We start from the raw sequence: 23,058 nt of genomic DNA on the forward strand, positions 1-23,058 counted from the left end.
ACATTCCAGGATCAAATCAGAAACTAGGGTGGCTTCTCTAAATCAGGGACGTCTCTGGAAAATAGGGACACCTGGAGGGTCTGTTGCAGGCTTTAATTGAATGTTACAGCACTAACAAAGCATCACAGAAATACAAAGAAGTGTCTGAAGAATATCTGAAAAAGTGAGCATGCACACGAAAGCTCATACCAAGAACTAATTTAGTTGGTCTTTAAGGTGCTACTGGAAGGAATTTTTTTATTTAGAAATACAAACTAGCTCAATATTCTGGGGAAAGTCCTTAAAAGATTTTTGGAAGCAATGTTGCTTTTTTAGCACACGCTAGTAATGCACATTTATTCAGTAGCAAGTCTTATGGGTAAACATGGAGAAGATCAGACTGTCCAGATTTGGAAACTTACAAGTTAAAGAATGCTGGTGGCTAAAGAAAAGAAAGCTAAAACAGAAGAGCTGCTTACATCTTCTTCCCATGAGCACATTATTATTATTAATTAGCTGCTTTACCCGTTGAAATGACTGGAAGCAACTTACAACACAACAAAAATACTAAAACTACACTAAAACAATAAAAACATTTTTTAAAACCCCACAAAAATATGCACAAATGAAAGACAGGTCAAACACATCCTGCCCAATCAAGAGAGCCTATGAATACTTAAAAAACCTTTCAGAACTACATCTCCCATCAGCCCCAGCAAGGATAGCCAATGGCTACGGATGATGGGAGGTGTAACCACAAATGTATTAATCTTTCCTCAAAGGGGAATGCACAAACCCCTTGCTCACATTACTTGACCTTTTCTGCCCCTTTACCATCTCTTCAGCATTCTTTATTTAATAAGAAGTACAGTGGTGCCTCGCAAGACGAAAATAATTCGTTCTGCGAGTCTTTTCGTCTTGCGATGTTTTTCGTCTTGCGAAGCACGGTCCGTCGCAACTGCGCCTCTTCAAGCGGCTTTAAAAAAAAAGTGCAAGACGTTTTTGTCTTGCGAAGCAAGCCCATAGGGAAATTCGTCTAGCGAAGCAACGCAAAAACGGAAAACCCTTTCGTCTAGCGAGTTTTTCGTCTTGCGAGGCATTCGTCTTGCAGGGCACCACTGTATCCAGAACTATCTACAATAATTCCAGCTTGGCTTCACTTTTTTTCTCTCTCCTTCCAACAATGTTCCCATGGGATGATATAAAGGTTTAAGCAGGAAGTTATTTATGTGGGATGAGAGTTGGGTGTGGGCAGATGTCTTCATTACACCCTTGGCCATTTATAATGGAGACGTGGCCTAGTTTCCCATTCATGGCAGGTATAAATAAATATCAACTGTTGGGGTTTTCAAAAGCCTTCAGACAACAACTTTCACTCCAGAATTTTGATAATATCTGGTTGTTGCAACTGAGCTTTCCTCCAAGTTGTTGATTGCCTAATCTCAGAGCCAACGTAGCCAGCATTTTTTCCTCTCTCTCTCTAGGTCAATTGCTCAACCTATAGTGTAGGAAAATACCCAAATGAAATTAACTGAACCTGTTACAGAACCTAAATTACCTGTGGCCACACCTTCCTGAGCAATGCAATTGCATGTGTAAGGTAGGATCCAGTAGCAGCCACACTCGTGACTATTGGAGCAGTTTACATGCTGCAGCAACGGCAACAGCATTCTGCACTGAACATTCAAGTTGCCATTCAGCTCAGAACATGGAGAGACTCTTGGCCCAGGAACAGAAAATGCCAGGGCCAGCCATACCTCAGCAGACTTCCTAATTTGGAGTGAAATGGCAATTTGCTTCCGGTCCTTTATCTTTTCTTTGATGCCACTTTTTGTGTCAGGTATGTGGTTATTTATGTTTGATCCTGGTTCAGAATGATGGGGCATGGAGCTGGGGGGGGGATTGCCTAGAACTAACTGTAACTTCCAGATTGTTTAGATTTTCTTTATATCTTAAAATGAGACTCTTCTCCAAGTAACATTAATTAGTGAAATCTGTTAAGATATGTCCTAGGGAGAAAGGGCCTTTTCCTTCCTTCCTTCCTTCCTTCCTTCCTTCCTTCCTTCCTTCCTTCCTTCCTTCTTTTTATTCCTAGAAAATGCTGTTTGCTGTTTGTTTTATTGGGGTGGGAGTGTTGTTTTAGTTAGCATGAGTTTGCCTTTTTCTGTTTTCCTTTTACCTGCTTATTTTGTTTTTTGTTTTATTCATGTGGTGAGGAAGGGGATGGAGAGGTGGGTTCTGTTTTTGTTTGTGTGCTTTTTTGCGTATAGTCATTACAGCGAGGGGTGTGTGTGTTTGGGGGGATGGTTTGTTGGGGTGAGGAGTTGTTGGGGCGGATGGCGTGTTGGGGTGGGTGGAGTTGGAGAGAATGGAGGAGCGCACCTGGACTGGTTATCGTCTTCCAAAGCACCTACACTATTCCGAACTTAAAAATGGAAAGCGTAATGCTGGTGATCAACAAAATAGGTTTAAAGACTCTCTCAGGGCAAATTTTAAAATGTAGTATGAACACCGACAACTGGGAAACACTAGCCTGGGAGCCCTCCAATTGGAGAACAGCCTTTACCAAAGCTGTCATGGGCTTCGAAGACGCTCAAACTCAGGACGAAAGGGAGAAGTGTGCTAAGAGGAAGGCACACTGGATGAACCCTCACCGTGATCAACTCCCACACGGAAACCTATGTCCCCACTGTGGAAGGACATGTGGATCCAGAATTGGCCTCCACAGTCATTTACGGACTCACTGTTAAAACCGTGTTCATGGAAGACAATCTTACTACGAGTGATCGATGAAGAAGAAGAAGGTGTTGATGTGGGAAGGATCTCTGTGGATAGCAAGGGGGGGAGGGAAGAGGGTGGAAGATTTGGTCACCAGTCTATTGGTTTGAGGTGCTTTCTGGGTGCTTAATTCAACAGTAGATGTTGTTGCAGGGTTGTCAATCTGTGATGTGTGGGTTTAGCTGAGGTTGGTTCGTAGTCCTGTGTTCTGTGTTCAGTGGAGCTGTTCTGTGAGTGGTACTTGACTGTCTTGGTTTGCATTGTCATGTCGTTTCTGTTATTTCTTCTTTCTCTTGTTGACTATCGTTCAATCATTAGCTGTATTTTCTCCTTGGCTGTCGTTCGGTGGGTCAGATGGCTGCCATTCTGGTGGAAGGTTAAGTCTGAGGTTCTCCAGAAGTTGCAGGGCTTCAGGTATGCCGGTGGCCGTGTGCTGTGTTGTGTCAGTTGTTACAATGAGACAAATGTTGGTACTTGATTCCTGCTTGTTGAAGATGTTGGATACAGGGTCGTAGGTTTTTTCTTCGGTTTAGGGTCTCTTGCGATAAATCCTGAAAGGCCAGGATGCGGTTTTCTCAATATTGGAAGTTGGTTGAGTTTCTGAGATTGTTCCATATTTCTTCTTTATTTTTGTAGCAGGTGAAGCACACGATGATGTCTCGTGGAGGGGCGTTTGGCTTTCGGCATGGGTCTTAAGAGCTCTGTGTGCCCTTTTCAGATCATCTACTTCAAGTTTTAGATTTGGAATTGTGGTTTTCAGCCAGCATACAATGAGATCAGCCTGGTTTTTGTCTTCCGTTTTATCAGGGAAATTTCGGAAGCCAATATTGCAGTGTCTACTGTGATTTTCAAGGTCTGCTAGTTTAATTCTCGCTTCCATGCTTTCTCTTTCTTGGCAGCTATCCGTATCAGCTGATTTATTTTTCAGACATGTGTTTTCCTCTCGGAGTTGCTCTATTTGTTTTAGTTAGATCTGGTTTTCCTTTTCTAGAGTGGAGATGATGCCAGTGAAGGTCTCCACTTTGGAGGTCAGGTCGCTGATTTTTGTCTTCAGGGGAGTCACTGTGTTCTTCAATAGTTCTGCTAGTCTTAATAATAATAATAATAATAATAATAATAATAATAATAATAATAATTTTTATTCATACCCCGCCCTTCCCAGCCAAGGCCGGGCTCAGAGCGGCTTACAAGCAATAATAAAAACAAGTTGAATGATTACAACTTAAAAAACAAAATTAAAATACAGCATTAAAATATTAAAATGTAGCCTCATTGGAGAAGGAAAAGAAAAAAGAAAAAAGAAAGAGAGGGAGGGAATCAAATTGGCTCTAAGCCAAAGGCCAAGCGGAACAACTCTGTCTTACAGGCCCTGCGGAAAGAAATCAGATCCTGCAGGGCCCTGGCCTCATGAGGCAGAGGGTTCCACCAGGCTGGAGCCAGAGTTGAAAAGGCCCTGGCTCTGGTTGAAGCCAATCTAACTTCCTTAGGGCCCGGGACCACTAGGGTGTTGTTATCTATGGACCTTGAGGCTCTCCGTGGGGCATACCAGGAGAGGCGGTCCCGTAGGTACGAGGGTCCTAGGCCGTGAAGGGCTTTAAAGGTCAAAAGCAGCAGCACGGGAGCCCTGTACACCGAGTTCCATTTACCTCAGGTCCCTTTTTGTTGTTGGGCAGTTGTCATCATGGGGGGACGTTGCGACCGTTTAGGCATTCGCCATCTCCTTGGCTGAAGAGAGGGACTTTTCTTTTCACTTTTTATGTTTTATTTCATTTTATATACAGTCTTTACAACAGAAGACTTTACAACCCAAATAAACCAAAATACAAGCAAGAACATGACTCACATGTTTTAATTTGTAACATATTCTTCTCAGATTTCCTTATTTTACTGTTCATTCATATTAGTCTCCTTCTTTTGACTCCTTGTTCTTGACCTCTTAAATCACATATACCGGTATATCTTTAACAATTTTTCAGATACTGCCCTATACTCCCCCCCCCCCCATGCTCGTAACTTCCCTTCACCCATGTGCGATCTTCTCTATATCATATTGATTCTCGTTGTGTTGACAGAGGTATTGTGTTTGTTGTTCCATATATGTTATGCTGTTGGGACACGGGTGGCACTGTGGTCTAAACCACTGAGCCTAGGGCTTGCCGATCAGAAGGTCGGTGGTTCTAATTTTTGTGTGCTGCTCTGGTTTCGCCAGAAGCGGCTTGGTCATGCTGGCCACATGACCCGGAAAAACTGTCTGCGGACAAACGTCGGCTCCCTTGGCCTATAGAGCGAGATGAGCGCCACAACCCCAGAGTCGTTCACAAGTGGACTTAACTGTCAGGGGACCTTTACCTTTACCTTTTTATATGTTATGCTATTGTCTTATATCCCTGTGCACTTTAACTATTGCATATTAAATTTGAGCTCCAAAACCAAATCTTTTCATATATTCCTTTATGGGACTTTTCTTTGGTGTTGCTCCAAACAGTGGTTTGTGATGAAATTGTCTGTAGGGGAACAGTTAGGGCCAGAGGTGCCAGCTTGCGAGGGTAATTGTGGGGAGGACGCTGTGTATGTGAGCATTGTGCCTTCTTCCATAAGCCAGGCAGATGTTTCTCAGGCTTTGGGAAGGTAGCAGAAGGGATCTTGGACCTGTTGGAGCATCATGCCTTCCTCCCTAAGCCAGGCAGAAACTTTCCGGGCTTTGGGAAGGAAGTGCCAGGGGAACATTTAGGGGACTAGCCTAGTCCACTGACCGCACACCACTGACTCCAATTTTGGAAAACACTCTGCAGGGCGGTTTTACTTTTTGGCACTGGGTGTTAAAATTAGCCAGGCCTTTTAAATTGGTTTGATGAGCCTCCCCACTTCTCTTACATCCCGAGAACTTTGATTTCTGTCTTAGTGGTGCCTATGCAGATAAATACATGTACACAAATGTTAAGACAGCAATAGCACATAGTCTATCCATTCATTTTCTTTGTTAATTAATACAGTAACAGTGTAGGATGCTTATGTTTTTCCTTATTTTTTAAAGCCAAAGGCGTTCGCTCTCGAAGAATTCTCCTTAATGTTAGCAGACACAGACCTAAAGGGACGGGTGGATAAAATCTTAAGCCATTGAGAATCTTTCAGTTTGCTTATAGGGTCCGTCTCTCACACCAGTTTCAAAGTAGTAAGTGAATAGAACTGGGATTGTATCAGTAGGGGGATATATCACACAGACCCTGCCTTTCTGGGAGCTTGCTAAAGTTAGATGTTCATAAAGTGTCATGACTCTGTGGTTACCCCATGCCAATCTTTCAAGTGTTCCAGGAGTTGTGGTTCTGTAAGTGGCACATTGTTTTCATAACAGTCTTGCAGGCGATGGAGCCCTGCTTTGGAAAGAATAGTAGATACTGATAAGTTATCTTGAAATTGTAGTATATAAGGAAGCAGGATTTAGGGTGAGGAAGCTTGTTTCTTATACCATTTGCTCCACACCTCTATAGTACCACCTGTTAAAGAGTTATGTTCTTTATTGGAAAATAGAAAAATATATATACCTAGTATAAAATTATAAGTGCACAAGGTAAAATAAGACATGAAAAGAATAACAATTGTTAAGACACCTGTGTAAAAAAGAAAGAAAAGGGGGGGGGGCTTACAAATTTGCAAGACTATTCTTGTACTTAACCTAACATCAACTCTCAGAACACTTAACAAACTAGTCCCTGGGATTCTTTGGTGGAAGGCGTGATTGTTTAAAGTGGTATGGTTACAAACTTTGTTGAAAAAGTTAAAAACAATTATCGAGCATAGAGTGTTGTCTTCCAGGACAAATACATGCACAGATGTTAAGTATTGTGTGCAGTCATCCACATTGCATCAAAACAGACTTGAAGAATCTTTTACATTACAGATTAAGCTCACATCCACAGGGTACTGTATACTTCAGTCTAGAGATTTAAGATAATTTCTCCATGGTGACAGAGATGGAAGGGAGATTACTATTATTAATAAATGATATAATTAACTACATTTCCCAGGATTCTTCAGGGGAAGCCAGGGCAGTTAAAAGTGGTATAACACTGCTTTAAATGATGGGGACCTTAAATGCGCAAAAAACACACAACCCTGGTCTATAATGTATTTCTTTTATATATATATGTGGTGCCTTTCTGCTTAGGTACCAAAGGCAGTTCACAATTGTAAAACACTAAAACAAAAAACAAAAAATCCTATAAAATGGAGAGTGGCCAAAGTCTCTCAGGTCAACTGAAAGCTGATGGTAGGTTCTTCCTCCTCTGGGCTTCATCACTTCTGCCTTCCCTCAGGTCGCACAGGTCTTAAGTAGCCCCGGGGAATAGTACTGGTGCCCAAGTAGTTCCCTCAGACCATTGATGGTCCTTACAAGGAGCTGACGGCATGTGCTTCTTGGCCTGAGCTTCCTCAGAGCTATATCTCCTTGAGTACTAAAAAAAAGAAAAAGTGGTATCTTCACAAACAGGAGGACAAGTTTGAGGGGAAATATGTGACCCATGCACATGACATGAGGAACCAAGTTAAAATGAATTGTAACGAAAGGCCCTCAGGCTACTCAATCCTCAAACAAGTGACGCACAAGATTTGGTGACTCCTTTCCGGGCTACACCTTGCGAAACAAAATTTCCCCACATATTCTTTTAGTCTGGTTTTAGCTAGGGCTTTTTTTTCAGCCGGAACTGAGTTCCAGCACCTCTCAGGTGGGCGCCATTGCCATTCTAAGAGAATGAGGGAGGTATTCATGGTGAGTTCTCACACCTCTTTTTTTTTTTTAATAAAGAAAAATAGCATTGGTTTTAGCCATTAGCCATAACCATTGCTTTTTCTGTGACCAGTACTCACTGGTACCAAGTCGCCTATTGCTTTTGCTGCCCATGTCAGCTATGTTGTGTTGACGCCTGTAATGCTTTTATCAAGATATGAGCCCTGGCGCCTCATTATTATTATTTAACCAGAAAGGCACTTGCCATAACAATATACTGCTACACTCTCCCAGAGTTAGGAAGCTTCTGCTTTTGATTAGCCACATTTATCCATGTCGTCCAGACATGCAAATTATGGTTAGGTACAAAGGACTCTTCCTTCTCCTTAATTAAACCTTTGATCCACCCATTGCTGTTTACACCGAGGGGCAAATGCTCTCCTGGAGATGGCAGGAATTAAACTTTCACATGTGAAGCATTATGCGAAGCATAATGCACATGCGAAGCATTATGAACATTATAAAACAAGCCAGCTTCAGTAGCTATGGTTTCAAGTCGACTTGTTTGAAGGTAATCGTAGTCAGGGATTTTTCATCCAGAACTCACCAGAACTCATTTCTGGCACTTCTTTTTCTAGAAAAATATCGCTGATCGTAGTTAATGTTAACTGTAGTCTATACATCATCATTATCAGCCATCGTAGTAGCAGCGTTTTTCTTTCATAGTTCAATCTGAAAGAAAAAAGGCCTCCCAGAGCAGTTTGCATCTATCAGTGATGAGGCAGTCCCTGCCCTCAGGCTCATAATCGAAGATACATAGCACACAAGGAAAGGTGGGGAGGAGGGGAATAGCAAGTACAGAAAACGAGTTCAGGCACTAGTTCGTAGTAACAGATGTCTTGTCGCAACCAGCTGGAATGGAGAGATTTGAAGAGGAGGAGCCAAACATTGCTGACTGGTTGAAGGGTAGGCTCTGCCATTCCATCTCTTCCTCTCCTGTAGCCTGATGGAATGAGTGCCATTGGCAGATGACAACTGAGGGAAGGGTCTGATGAAGATGGTCTCTTAGCAGAGCTGATGGAGGTGCCCTGCAGCCCTAATCTGGAAAAAACCTGTAGTTAAGCAAAAGCCCTTTTATGTACAGGAACTGATCTTTGAAACAGAAGTGTGATTTCTACATAGGCAGCTGCCCAAATTTTCAGAGTGTGTCAAATAGCTAGAACAGAGGTTCCCATCTGGTGGTCCATGGATCCCATTCACATAACAAAAACTACAACAGGAATATCAAAAGTTTCAAAAGTAGGAAGTCCACAGTATTTAGCTAATTGGGAACCACTGATCTAGAGCATCTTTGACAGATGTTCATTTGACTTTTTATATACTGTATATAAAAATCTCCAAGGTAGAGGATTCCACACATTTCTCAGACAAAGCTGGACATGAGCACATCAGTCTGTACCCTGTTGACAGAGCAACCCAGCGGTAACAGTAACCTCTGCTCCTCCATAATAACTCACAGAGCCAATTGTAATTTCTGGTTTTCTCCCTTGTTTGCATGTTCCTGGGTGATTCCTACGCAAAGGTGTGCTACTGCCAGCTCCTCGGAACATCACAATCCTGTCCACTAATATGAAGCACTTTCTAGTATGGAGCCCGGTGACGGTGCCTGGAGCAGCTGTAAAATATTCCGTCGAATTTCAAGGGTAACTTTTCTTCACATTGAGTGTAAACATGGAGTAAATATCACTGCTGACCTTTCTTTTTTCTTTTTAGGCAAGTATGTAAAGGACAAGACAGAAGAGTCTTAAATTATGCATGGTGTGAGGAAATGGATAATTAGAACACGGGGTTGAGATCATACAATTAAGCTGAAGGGAATTTATTCACACCATTCAGTATTAAACTATGGTGTCCAAAATATATAGTTGATGTTTTTAAAAGGGTAATAATAATAATAATAATTTTTTATTTATACCCCGCCCTTCCCAGTTCAAAAACCGGGCTCAGGGTGGCTAACAACAAATTTAAAACACTTTAAAACACTTATCCTAATTATAAAAGCAGCATAAAATACGGTATAAAAACATGAATAACAACAAAAATCAATCAGATAATCCCCATTAGGCAAATTCTGTTGCTAGTCATGATGGCAAAATGCCTCTGAATATCAGATGCTGGAAGACAACAGTGGGATAGCCCTATTGCCCTCATGCCCTTGTTGTGGGCTTCCTGTAGGCATAAGGTTAGCCACTGTTAGGAGCAAGAACCTAGACTGGATAGGCCTTTGGTCTGACCCAGCAGGGATCTTATGACCCAAGCCAATGCAAGCTGTTGAGGGCCTATCCTGCTCCTTTGGCTGAGCTCTTGCAAAATTTCCTCACAGACTGGAGCATGTAGTAGGACCTAGGCCCAACCCACACATTCAGCCAAATAATGTGGTAAATATCCTGAGGTGGTCAAGTTGACTCTATTGCTGTGTACACACGACCAACTTGAAACACAGCCACGTCATTCTTTTTCTCAATAAGGATCTAAACTGGTTTCTTTTGGGGGTGGGGGAATTCATCAAAATGCATTATTTCATAAGAAACAACAGGATAGATTTGGATTGTGGCTGTTGTGGTGTGTACTCTGGTTTCTAAGTGGGAATGTACTGAATGCAGAGTAAGTGGGGTTGTGCACACAGCCTATGGTTCCAGACTATAAATGAGATGCCTTTGAATGTTCCCAAGCATTAAAAACAAAACAAAATTCCTGCAAGTGAGAAAAAAGTAGAACATTGCGGAAAGAAGTTCTAGCGCAGCTTGCTCCCTCTTCCAGGTTTCTGCTTGCAAAGTAGCATTCAAAAATGTTATTACCCACTTCCAGTTTGGAGCAATACAACCCTTTCTATCCCCTCATAACCCTAATGTGACATTCTGATGCATGTCTTTGGGCCCAAGCCATAGTTATTAAGTGGCATTGCAGTAAACTAGCCCATGTGAGAAGGTTGGAAAGAATTGAATCTGCTACCAGACATGTCTGCCCTTGTGGGACTATTCACGTTGCAACACATGTGTGTGAGGGTTCCTAACAAATATTCTTTAAAACGTGCACAGAATATTTGCTTCGGGGTGGGGCGGGTCACCCTCAAGTGTACAGTGCGTAATTTGTACTCTGCTTTGATCTCAGTCTTCTATAACTCAACTGAGTAACACACTTTGCATACAGAAGGCCCCAGGTTCAATCCCTGTCATTTCCAGGTTTCTTCCTGGAGAGCCGCCACCAATAAGCATCAACATTATTGAGTGAAGTAGGTCAGTGGCTTCAGTTGGCGGAATTGGCAATACTACACATAATACCTGTTCTTCATTTGTAAGAACTCAATTGTTTAGTGTGGCAGCGCCTACAGAACTCTCTGCCTATTGATATATCAAGCAGATGCCTTCACTGTACTATTTTCGGCACCTGCTAAAAACATTCATGTTTAGACAAGCCTACCCAGATGCTTAGAAGGTTGAGGTAATTTTAATATCTGTATTAGTATGTTAACTTCTGCATGTTTTAAAGCAGAGTCGTAATCTTTTCTCGATTTCACTGTTTCATCTTTTGTAAACCGCTTTGAAGAGGTTTTCTTTACAATCAAGCGGTGTACACATTTTATGTAATAAATAAGTAAGAACCACAGCCTTCAGCAAAGCGTGCTGCATTCTTTCCCCTAATTTTTCTTCTTCTTCTTCTTCCCCTCAGAGAATATGAGAGAGACTATGCCAACGACAGCTGGATTCCCATTGGAGAGTGTACGGGTATTAGTGTTACTCAGTGTGACATCACAGAAGACATTTCTGCCACTGTGCCATACGATCTACGTGTCAGGGCAGGTGTGGGGACCCAGGCTTCGCACTGGGCCACTCTCAGCAGCTTCTTCAATCGTGTCACAAGTAAGTGCATTCACGTGCTCCTCTGTGATGCACATCTCACGCTGGGATCCTTAGGATAATGGTAGATGCTAATGATCCCGTTGGGGGACCTTGTTCCTACTGAGGTCAGTCCTGGGTGTCAGCAAACTGGCACCATTGAGCAGCTTAGCCAGGACCCGAGCAGCTTCTCCTGGAAAAGAGGAGATTGGATAGCCATCTTCAAATATCTCAAGGACTGTCACATGGAAGAGGGAACAAGCTTGTTTTCTCCTGCTCTGGAGGGTAGGACTCAAACCAATGGCTTCAAGTTACAAAAAGGAGATTCTGACTAAACATCAGGAAAAGCTTTCTGACATTAAGAGCTGTTCAACAGTGGAATGGTTTCCCTCAGGAGGTGGTGGACTCTCCTTCCTTGTAGGTTTTCAGGCAAAGGTTGGATGGCCATCTGTCTTGGATGCTTTAGCTGAGATTCCTGAATTGCATGGGGTGGACTAGATGAGGCTTGGGGTCCCTTCCAACTCTACAATTCTTTGATTCTATAAAGCTGCCAAAACCCCGCTGAAGCAGACTCATGCCCTGCCCTCTCCTTCTTCAAAGCTGGGGAAGGCAGCTTTGAGTTGCAGTTTTAAATTTTTCACAATGCACTGGAGCACTCGATGTACGTATAGCATCACTCCAGGGCACTTTGTGAAATCTGAATGGCAGCTCAGGTCTGCCTGCCACTGTCGGCAGGTAAGCTCTTGACTGAGTTGGGAAACCAACAGCATTTTGCTGTGGGAAACTCCTCCCCACAAACTTGGTCCTGATTAAGGTGATAAAACTGTGTGTGTGAAACAATTGAACATACACAGGTTGGAGCCTACATAGGGTGCCAACTTAGTTAAAATATTGGGGGAGGGGAGAGATAAGGGCTTTCCCACATAATCAGTCACATGATGCTGTGCATGCACACCATTTGACTGGCAATGCCCATCAACTTTAGGGCCCCCCGACCCCCTCAAATATTTTATCGTGATAGGCTGAACAGACCTCGGCCCCTAGGATTTGGCTCCTGTGGGCCTACGTAATGGTGGGCTGCCTCACCGTTGGATCGAATGACTTAGGGATTTTCCTGCGCCTTTGGTAGTTAGGAGAATTACAGCAAGTGCAGTTCTCCCCAGTTCTCTGCTTTAATTTGATGGAATTTGCCAGGGTTGAGGCGGAAAATCTGTTTTGAATCCCATGGCTCAGCCTTCCACAAATGTGAGGTCGTAATAAAAATGGGTTTGGAGCAAGTGAGTTTCCGCCAGCACATTTAACCTAATAAACACACATCTGCCCATGGAGGCGCAGGTCAATTCTGTATCCAGGGCAGCTGTTTACCAGCTCCACCTGGTACGCAGGCTGAGACCCTACCTGCCCGCGGACTGTCTCGCCAGAGGGGTGCATGCTCTAGTTATCTCCCGCTTGGACTACTGCAATGCATTCTACGTGGGGCTACCTTTGAAGGTGACCCAGAAACTACAACTAATCCAGAATGTGGCAGCTAGACCGGTGACTGGGGGCGGCCGCCGAGACCACATAACACTGGTCTTGAAAGACCTACATTGGCTCCCAGTACGTTTCCGAGCACAATTCAAAGTGTTGGTGTTGACCTTTAAAGCCCTAAACGGCCTCGGCCCAGTATACCTGAAGGAGCGTCTCCACCCCCATCGTTCTGCCCGGACGCTGAGGTCCAGCGCTGAGGGTCTTCTGGCAGTTCCCTCATTGCGAGAAGCAAAGCTACAGGGAACCAGGCAGAGGGCCTTATCGGTAGTGGTGCCCACCCTGTGGAACGCCCTCCCATCAGATGTCAAAGTGATAAACAACTACCTGACATTCAGAAGACATCTTAAGGCAGCCCTGTTCAGGGAAGTTTTTAATGTATGACATATTAGTGTATTTTTGGTCTTTGTGGAAGCCGCCCAGAGTGGCTGGGGAAACCCAGCCAGATGGGCGGGGTACAAATAATAAATTATTATTGTTGTTGTTGTTGTTGTTGTTGTTATCTAGAAGTATGGATTCCAGCTCAGAAAATGCGACTTCCAGACAAAGTTGTTCCCAAAATTTGACAGTTGATGCAGCATTTTTCAACTCTTACTTTTAGTTTTTTGCCCCAGCTGGAAAGGAAGCCAGGGCTCCCTTTTCTTTATCAGTTGATGTGTAGGAGTGAACTTCAAGAGCACAAGCTGGTCAGATGCTTCTGATTCTATCTGCCTGAATTACCATTCTTTATGCATTTCATGGTATAGTCTCCCTTCGAATCTAGACAGAACTGGTTTGTCCTTCCTTCTTCTGTAGCTATTGCTGGTACTATTACTGTAGATGACGCCTGCAGGCAAAACTGATAACTCAGCAGCCCAAGAAACATTTCAAGTCTATGCAAGATTGCTAAATGCCTGGCCCTGATGGTGGAATCCAGTTTCCACTCCCAACTTAGCCCTGAGGGGTTTCTACTAGAAAAACAAGAAGGAATCGGAGAAAACAGATGACAGATTCAAGATGGTACCTAAAGATTTGTGCATCAGCATGAGAGCACCTCACAAACTCAGTACATCAGCACTGAACATAAAGCTGTAAGCTTCTGCTCAAGTGGATCACTTTGGGCAATACTATACATTCCATAGGCTGGGACCACAAACGAGATAACTACACTGAATTCAAATTTTGCACAGAATGCACTGTAAGGACTAAAGCAGATGAAATGTTTGAGATCCATGAATGGATCTTCTCTTCTCTGTCTCTCTTTTAATCAGATCAACTGAGGTAGGGTAAGATTGATTAGGACCACAGCATTGGGGTAGGGAGGGGAGATACTTAATGGTAAAGGTAAAGGTACCCCTGCCCATACGGGCCAATCTTGCCAGACTCTAGGGTTGTGTGCTCATCTCACTCTATAGGCCGGGAGCCAGCGCTGTCCGCAGGCACTTCCGGGCCACGTGGCCAGCGTGACAAGCTGCATCTGGCGAGCCAGCGCAGCACATGGAACGCCGTTTACCTTCCCGCTGGTAAGCGGTCCCTATTTATCTACTTGCACCCAGGGGTGCTTTCGAACTGCTAGGTTGGCAGGCGCTGGGACCGAACGACGGGAGCACACCCCGCCACAGGGATTCGAACCGCCGACCATGCAATCGGCAAGTCCTAGGCGCTGAGGTTCCAAATTAGGCTGGCGGCCTCCAATATGGTGTTCATGGGCACCTGCCAAGGTCCCTCTCTGCCCTCCATTATTTATTTATATTGCAGGGTGTTGTTATTTAAACCAAAGTGATGCTGTGCCTGGCTACAAAGCATATTGTAAGCATCCAGAAACGCCATCTTACCTCCTTTTCCTCATAAAGCCTCTGTCCCATCCCGTTCCCCCACCACCAGCAGCAGCTTTGCCTGCTTTTTTCTGTTTGTTTGGAGTGTGTATATTTGTCTTTTTTTCTTCCTTTGGTATGGGATGTTGCTCCTATTTTGGAAGTTGCCTGTTTTTTCTCTTACTGTCTGATATTTGTTTTGGGATGTGTATCGGTATTTGGGCTGAGGGGCTTTTTGAGGAGTGGGGTTCCTGAGCATTGACAGTTTTTGTTCTATGAAATGGGTATTTTGTGATGCTCACAACAGTTTCTTAGATTTCCAAATGTTCCCCCAGGCTTGGAAAAGGTTGGGGACCCCTGCTTTAGGCTGTTCCACAGCATATTGATCCTTGTTTTTCCTAAGCTGGGATGCGAGATTCATGTATGGTCCCATGATGGATATGATTCTGTCGTTTTCACAGCCTCCCTCATTCCACCTATGTTGACTGTCACAGCTGATGGATATCACTTGCTAGTGGAACTTGAGCGTCTAGGACCTGCCTTTGAATTCTGGATATATTACTGGAAGAAGGGCCAAGGGCACAAGGTACGTATTGGTCTTATATCTGGCCTGAGAATGCAGGAACAAAAGAGAATAAAGTTCTCTTGCAAGTATATGGACAAGATCAAATGCACTGATGAGGAACCTGTGGCCTTCCATATGTTATTGAACTTCCACCAGCCCTGGCCAGCATAGGCCATGATCAGAGAAATTGTAGACCATCAATGTCTGGAGGACCACAGGTTCCACATCCCTAGTCTAGAAGTTAGGTTAGGCTATCCTGAAGCTCTGCCCATAACTCTGCACGTTATTATGATGGAGCAGCACAGAAAACAATCCACAAGGAGACTTCACTTTGGTCCTTCCTAATTCCAAATTTTTTCCTGCTATATACTGTTGCCTGATGGTGTATGCACTCTCTTTGATTCCTACTTGCTGCAGTGCAAACATCCTAAGTGGGAAGAGACTGTTTAAAGGATGGCCTTCTCCCAGTGAGTCTGCCTGGCCACAACAATAAACCGGAGGATCTGTTTTATATTTAATCACCATAGGAGGTCAGAATGGCTGTGGCGCAGGGTATAACCTTTTCAGTTGTGGAACCCAAGTTGCAGAAAGCTCAGGGATCTGCATGTCTTAAAAGACTCTTTATCAATAAGTTTAAAGATCAGCTTGCAAAAAGTGCAAGGGCCTGCATTGAGAGGCTTTCTCAGTTGCTCCTTCTCAGTGAAACAGAAATTAATGCAAGGACTTTGAAGCTGGCTCAGTAGTAGATGGGCAGCCAGTACAGAGATTTTAACAATGGTATCACATGTTGCCAGCAATGTACCCCCATCAGCTGTCTGGCCAGTGCATTCTGCCCCAGCTGGAGCTTCTGAACCAGGGCCAAGGGCAATGATCTCAATTAAAATCACCTTAACCACAGAGCCTAGGACTTGTCGATCAGAAGGTCAGCAGTTCGAATCCCCACGACGGGGTGAGGTCCCGTTGCTCGGTCCCTGCTCCTGCCAACCTAGCAGTTTGAAAGCACGTCAAAGTGCAAGTAGATAAATAGGTACCACTCCAGCGAGAAGGTAAACGGCGTTTCCGTGCGCTGCTCTGGTTCACCAGAAGCGGCTTAGTCCTGCTGGCCACATGACCCGGAAGCTGTACACCGGCTCCCTCGGCCAATAAAGTGAGATGAGTGCCGCAACCCCAGAGTTGGTCACGACTGGACCTAATGGTCAGGGGTCCCTTTACCTTTATGCCCTGCTGCAGTTAGCTTTAGAAAAAAAGTTCAATTTGGATTAAACCTTCCCTTCCCTACACTCTGCTATCCCGGTGAAAATTGCTTCATCCACTACCCTAGTATTACATTTTTTTAAAAAGACATTGTTGCTATCTGTGCAATTGAAGTAATGTCTAGTTTGGCAGCTGCTCAGCTTACCTACAAAGAAATCAGAAAACAATTTACTTGGTAGCTTTCAAAACCTTTGGCCCTTCCCTATACAAGGGAACCTGGGTTAATCTCTTATTTCATTTGTCTTGTACTATAATAATTTAACTTCCTACAACTCCCTAATCGCCCAGAATTTCTTACAACTGCCTAGAAATAAAAGGGGTGGGGAGTGGGGAGATCTAACTTGAATTTGCTTGCAGACATTCCTATTTATATTTCCCTGAGACGGTTTTTTAATGAGTGCCTCTGAAAGTATCTGAAAGCAAAATGCGAAAATAACCGGAAATTCAAAAAGTCAAATTTGCATTCTGAAATCTTGCAGAATTTTCAAATTTGTGAACAGTTTTTGTTTTGGCTCTAGTATTCGTGCACCTTGTCTTAGGCGTTTGGCTGCGTTACAGAAATGGGCTGTGGTGGTTCTTCTTGTTTAGCAATGGAGTTCATTACTATTCGGGTGTCAGAGAGGGTGACCAAACAGGATCTCATGCCAAAGCAAAGAACAGACCAGTTAATCAAATATAGGGGTGGGGAACCTGTGACTCTCCAGGTGTTGTTGGACTCCAACTCACCTCAGCCCAAAACAGCATGATCAATGAACTGGGATGTTAGAAGTTGTAATGCAATAAAGTCTGGAGTAGGGATGGAGGAGAAATTCCATTCAGTATGCATTTAAAGCAGAATCTATCAAATCTGTGCATTCCAAAACAACATGTGAACAGAAACATAGGTATCTTTCAAAATTTGCTCTTATCAGAATTTTCTGATGTTCTCCAAATGATTTTTACAAAAATGCATATATTAGGTAAAAGTGTGCATAAAAAGAAAGACACCAGTGAAAATAACATACAAAAATACATTATATTAGGGGGAAAGTGTTTGTACATTAGTTTGTGCTGCATATAAAATTAAGTTCAATAGGATAAATTTGTGCTTAAATGCTGAATTTTCATGAAGATTTTTTAAAATATAAAATGTGCATTTCAGACTGGCAAAATGAGAACCCAAGAGAACCAAAATTCACAGAACTTTCCGTCTCTAGTCTGGACAGCTATATCAGGCATCACCAAGCTTTGGCCCTCCAGATGTTTTGGACTACAATTCCCATCATCCCTGACCACTGGTCCTGTTAGCTAGGGATTATGGGAGTTGTAGGCCAAAACATCTGGAGGGCCGCAGGTTGGGGACGTCTGAGCTATATGTTCCCATTACCTGATCAAAGGCAACTGATTTCACCCTAGGTGTATCGCAAAGTGGTGAAAGACAGCAGCACTACCTTACATATGGACACCATGGAAGCTGGTACTGAATACTGTGTTAAAGCCCAGACCTATGTTGAAGCCATAAACCGGAGCAGCAATTTCAGCCAGGTGCAGTGTGTGAGGGCCGAAGGTAAGAACAACAAAGATACTCTCCTTTCCAGACATGGTTCTCCACTGCTGGGGGGCCAGGGCAGATAAATCTAATAAAAACTTGAACATTTGTGACACCTTTGTTGGGCTTACAGGGTGGGCAATTTCAAAAGTCTATATAAGGGCTTGCGTACCATTGTTCAGGGTTCTCCTCCCTCCTGCATGTGGTGAGTGGGGACCCTGTTGCAACAGTTCCTTGAATAAAGATCAGGCTTACTAGCCGCTTTGCTTCTCAATATACTCTGGTTGGCCTCTGTTATTTTCTCCTACCGATAGGGAACCCACTTAAGGACTCTATATGGGCTCCGGAATACCCCATAAGGGAAAGGGAGCACTGCTTCCCTTTACTGCTTCACATTACTCTTCTTCAGAACAGTGCAAAGCCATGTAAACACAATGTGCAGCAGTGGCACTTATATCAATTCCCAGATACTTTTCAGCTCAGAGCCCCTCGTTGTGTTTTTCTGCCCTCTTAGCAACTACAGACTCTTTTTTGTCTCCAGCAGGCAAAGCCATATTGGTCACCTTCGCCCCACTCTTCTTGGTTATCTCTGTTGTGACTCTTTTGGCCCTTCTTTGGGTTGCCTGGAAAACATGTCAGATCTGCCAGTATTCCTGCTGCCCGAACGAGAGCCTGCCGGACACTTTGGTAAGATAAGAAATGGTTTGGAGTACTTTATTGAGGTTGTGCCTTAACACTTCCAGAAAAGGTAGATGTGCCCTGCTTTTAAAAGCCATGGGTTGAAGCTTGGCGCTTATACTGTGCCTGTTACCCGGGCAGGTTATTAGAATGCATAAGAGCAGCAATCAGTCTGGCTGCAGACACATGACCATACCTTTTAAAATCACATTTCTCTCCCGCCCTCAATGAATTCTGGGCATTGTTGTTACAGGTTGCTGAGAATTGTAATTCTGTGAGGGATAAACCACATTGCCCAGAATTCTTTGTAGGGGGGCATGTTCTTTGAATGTGCACATAACCTTGAAATGACAAAAGTCAGATCATTGAGGTGCTCAGATTTGTAAATGAAGGAATATTGCTGTAAGGGTTACAGGTAGCCCAATGTGTTTAAAGCTATGTAACTATATTTGCCTTTGTGCTTGTTGAACCCAACGCTCGAGCAACTTAGTGAGCTATCAGGTAGAATCCTACCTGTGCTCTTCTCCCCTCGTAGTGCCACCATGAAGAGGGCTAGATACTTAACTTTTAAAATTAAAAAGCAGGGTGGAATATCACTTAAAGCTGGGGTGGGCAACACTGTGGCCCTTGAGAAACTGTCCAGTTTCCACTATCCCTGACCCTGACCATTGGCCATGGTGGCTGGGGCTGATGGAAGCCCATAAACAACTGGAGGAAGCCAAGTTCCTAATTTCTGCCTAAGGGAATCAGACTTACACAGGCCCTCTTATGGCTACAGCCCTGAGCACTGCTTTGAACACTGAGCTTTGCAATACTAATCCAGTACCTCCATCCCTCTGCAGTGGTGAAGTAAATGCTCTTCCATCTTTTCCCCATTACTGTATGGTGTTTTTTTTCCTCCTCCCCCCCCCTCTTTTCCAGAAAGTAACAGAATCACCTGCTAGGCTACTAAATTACAGGGGAGAGGAGACGGAGAAATGTGATGAGTCTGTGCAAGTGCTACCCCCTGAAGAGCTTCTCCGCTTGTGGATTCATGAAACTCTTTAATATCACACCAAGGACACAATCTGCAAGATGAGACTGCAGTGCTGCTCTCCTTTTTGCCTCTCTGAGTAAGGCACACACACACACACAGTGCACACACACAGGTAGCTTTCCTCTCCTAACAACACAAAGACAGAAAATTGAGGATTTGCTTTCTTCAAAGGGAAAGGCATCATGGGGCCAGCAAGACGGGTTCCCGCGCTGAGGGTTTCACAGAGGGGGCTGGAGCCGACACATTCATCCTTGTCTGACAGAGAACAGCAGCCAAGCTCATGGATAGCCACAGAGGCTGTGATCCTAGCTGCTTGTCATCATCTGCTTAGCTGAGAGTTAAAAGACCTTGGGCTGATTACAATGTGCTGGGTTTGCTTTTTAACATAAAGGTGCAGTGCTAGAAGGCAATGCAATTCAAATCCATGTCGATTTTGCGGAACAGGAGCAAGGAGCAGCAGGTTTGAATTCAGTGACAGACTGTAGCTTAGCAGTAGCAGCTAGCGCACGTTTTGAGTCAGAAGGTTCTAAGTGCAATATCTGGCACCTCTGTTCAAAAGGATCAGTTAGAAGATGGTGTGAAAAATCCTGAATGCCAGAGGAGACAATGCTGGAAAAGACTGACCTGGTACAATGGTACCTCAGGTTACATATGCTTCAGGTTACATACGCTTCAGGTTACAGATTCCGCTAACCCAGAAATAGTGCTTCAGGTTAAGAACTTTGTTTCAGGATGAGAACAGAAATCGTGCTCCAGCGGCACAGCAGCAGCAGGAGGCCCCATTAGCTAAAGTGGTGCTTCACGTTAAGAACAGTTTCAGGTTAAGTACAGACCTCTGGAACGAATTAAGTACTTAACCTGAGGTACCACTGTACAAGGAAACTTCCTATGTTCCTCCTAGTCAAAGATCTCACCTGAATAAATATTTTTCACATATATTTTTCAATCATAGCCCTAAGCTACGGTTAACCTTAACTCTGGGATTTTTGTAGTAAGACCGTTTCTTAAATTACAGTGTCAAGTTAGCTTATTTCCAGGGCCATCTTAAGCATATGCGGTGCTGGGATGCAAAGATCCGCCCGCCACCCCACCCCCTGGTTGCCCAGAGTTTCCTCAGCGCCTCACTGGCTGGCTTGCTTGCTCCCGAACTCGCAGCGCAGAGCCGCCCGCAGAAGAGCCCTCTGTGGCGCTCCGACCGACGGGTGGGCTCTTCCTCGGACTCCAACTCTCGGGGCCTCGACTCTTGGCCTGGCGCCCCTGAGAGCCTGGTGCCTATGGTTAAGATGGCCCTGCTTATTTCAGCACTGTTTAACCACAGATTGTCAGGTTTGGGCAACATGTGATCAGAGGCGGAGCTAGCTGCTCTGGCACCTGTGGCGAGCGCCACCCACGGCAATGTCACCCCTGCTCAGGAATGACAGCCGGGCAAGTCGCACCAACCACACACCCCTTCCTCCACTAGTGCATGTGATTTAATTTTAAAAAAATATAAGCAAAAGCTGTCCAAATTCCTCCTCATGTCTGCCCTGGAAGAGAGGTGCACAAACCTGAGGTTTGTTGAGGCTCCTTCTTGTTACACTAAACTATGGCTTAGTATTATGTTTGAACTAGCTCAATGAGAGACGACCCTCACTATATAGGCATTTCAGAATTTTACACAGAATTCAACAACACATGGGTTGTCTGCCTTGCATTCAGGAACTACTGTGCTTTTCCAGCTTAGTGAAAGTTGTTTACTTCCAGTGCCTAATCTGATTGGGTTAAACTTGGCCACATCTTACTTAAATGGATTAAATCACTTGCTGTGGAACTAGTTTGCTGCTTGAAAAACATTCAATTTCTGGGCCAGGTTTTAAAGTAAGACATATAACAAGTTTTGCATTATTTGGGTGGGATTTTTTTTTAACTATGCAAGGCATTGGAAGGCTTGGAAAATATTTTTAAATACTGAATTTTTTTAATGTAGTTACATGTGATTACTACTTAAGTTCAGTTCAAAAAGTTACCTTACAAAAGTTATGGTATCCTGAGTACTGCAACTCTGTGCATTCCCAATGTTAGCCATAAAATATAGAGATATCTGGAAAGCAAAACAATGTTTTGCATGTATATTTTATAGTCCTCTGATGTGCTATGCCAGTAATAAGGCGTGCAGGAAGATATCATGTAACACAGCAATGCTGATGCATAGGATTGGGGTGGGGACAGGGAAAAGAACACAGAGCACCTAATTATCTTGGCATGGAATTTTAATGCAGTCCCAACTCAGCCGTACAGCAAAATCTGACATAACCAGACTGTGAAGTGATGATGTTACAAAACGAGATTAGGATTGCCACATTTTCCCCTGGCAAAACCTATGTCCCTTTTAAGAGCTGAACAAAAATGTAGAAATCTAACCAAGTTCTTTACTAGTTACCTATGCAAGGAAAAACTGCAGTGGATGAATTTCACATAACCTTTGTCCAGCAAAAAGACAGAAATTTATCAGTTTCAGGGAGAGGTTAAGGGAAACAGTGGTTGTGGCTCCTTACTTTCAACTCCTTGCAGTTGTAGTTTCTGTAGTTAAGAAAAGAGAGGAGTAAAGTATCCTGAGCAGAACCACTGTGAACCTTCCTCTCTAGTTTGATAGCTGGTTTTTGAAGGAATATAACTTACTGGCAACTGGGACGTGGGTGCTGCTGTGGTGTAAACCACTGAGCCTTGGGCTTGCCGATCAGAAGGTCAGTGGTTTGAATCCCTGCGATGGCGTGAGCTCCTGTTGTTCGGTCCCAGCTCCTGCCGACTGAGCAGTTTGAAAGCACGTCAAAGTGCAAGTAGATAAATAGGTACCACTCTGGCAGGAAGGTAAACGGCGTTTCCGTGCGCTGCTCTGGTTTCACTAGAAACGGTTTAGTCATGCTCGCCACATAACCCGGAAAAACTGCCTGCGGACAAACGTCAGCTCCCTGGACCAGTAAAGCGAGATGATAGCCGCAACCCTAGAGTCGTTCACAACTTAACTTAACTGTCAGGGGTCGTTTACCTTTACATTACTGGCAAAAGTAGTAGTTTACTTATTAAATTTTGTAATGATTTTTTGGAATCTGGACCTAATAAAAAACATAAGCACAGCATATGTAGATTGTTTGCCACTGGCTAATCGTAACATGGAACATCTGTATGTAAATCTTATCTGTTTGCGTGACTGTAACATACATCTGACCTATATCACAAACACAGAAAGCATATAAAATTCAATGTGGCATTATAATGGTGTGGTCAAAGTTATTACATATACTAGAAGAGATGATATGTTTAA

The 23,058-nt window shown here is 43.8% G+C and overlaps 1 protein-coding gene across 3 annotated transcripts; it reads left to right on the forward strand.

Moving 5' to 3' along the window:
- Window positions 1-1,567: 1,567 nt before the first annotated feature.
- On the forward strand, window positions 1,568-23,010 carry IL20RB (interleukin 20 receptor subunit beta). Of its 3 annotated transcripts, none has more exons than XM_081202036.1 (7): window positions 1,568-1,819; window positions 9,063-9,183; window positions 11,210-11,400; window positions 15,158-15,282; window positions 17,911-18,061; window positions 18,588-18,730; window positions 19,643-23,010. In XM_081202036.1, exons 1-7 carry the CDS (start codon window positions 1,765-1,767, stop codon window positions 19,766-19,768), a joined length of 912 nt encoding a protein of 303 aa, XP_081058162.1. In that variant the 5' UTR covers window positions 1,568-1,764; the 3' UTR covers window positions 19,769-23,010. The 3 variants fall into 3 exon arrangements, with proteins under 3 accessions (XP_081058162.1, XP_081058161.1, XP_081058163.1); XM_081202035.1 differs by having other exon boundaries at window positions 1,571-1,819; window positions 18,585-18,730; XM_081202037.1 differs by lacking the exons at window positions 1,568-1,819; window positions 9,063-9,183 and adding an exon at window positions 10,854-10,981 and having other exon boundaries at window positions 18,585-18,730.
- The last annotated feature ends 48 nt before the right edge of the window (window positions 23,011-23,058 follow it).

This window comes from Podarcis bocagei (assembly GCF_964188305.1).
Source record: "Podarcis bocagei genome assembly, chromosome: 7".
Classification (NCBI taxonomy): domain Eukaryota; kingdom Metazoa; phylum Chordata; class Lepidosauria; order Squamata; family Lacertidae; genus Podarcis; species Podarcis bocagei.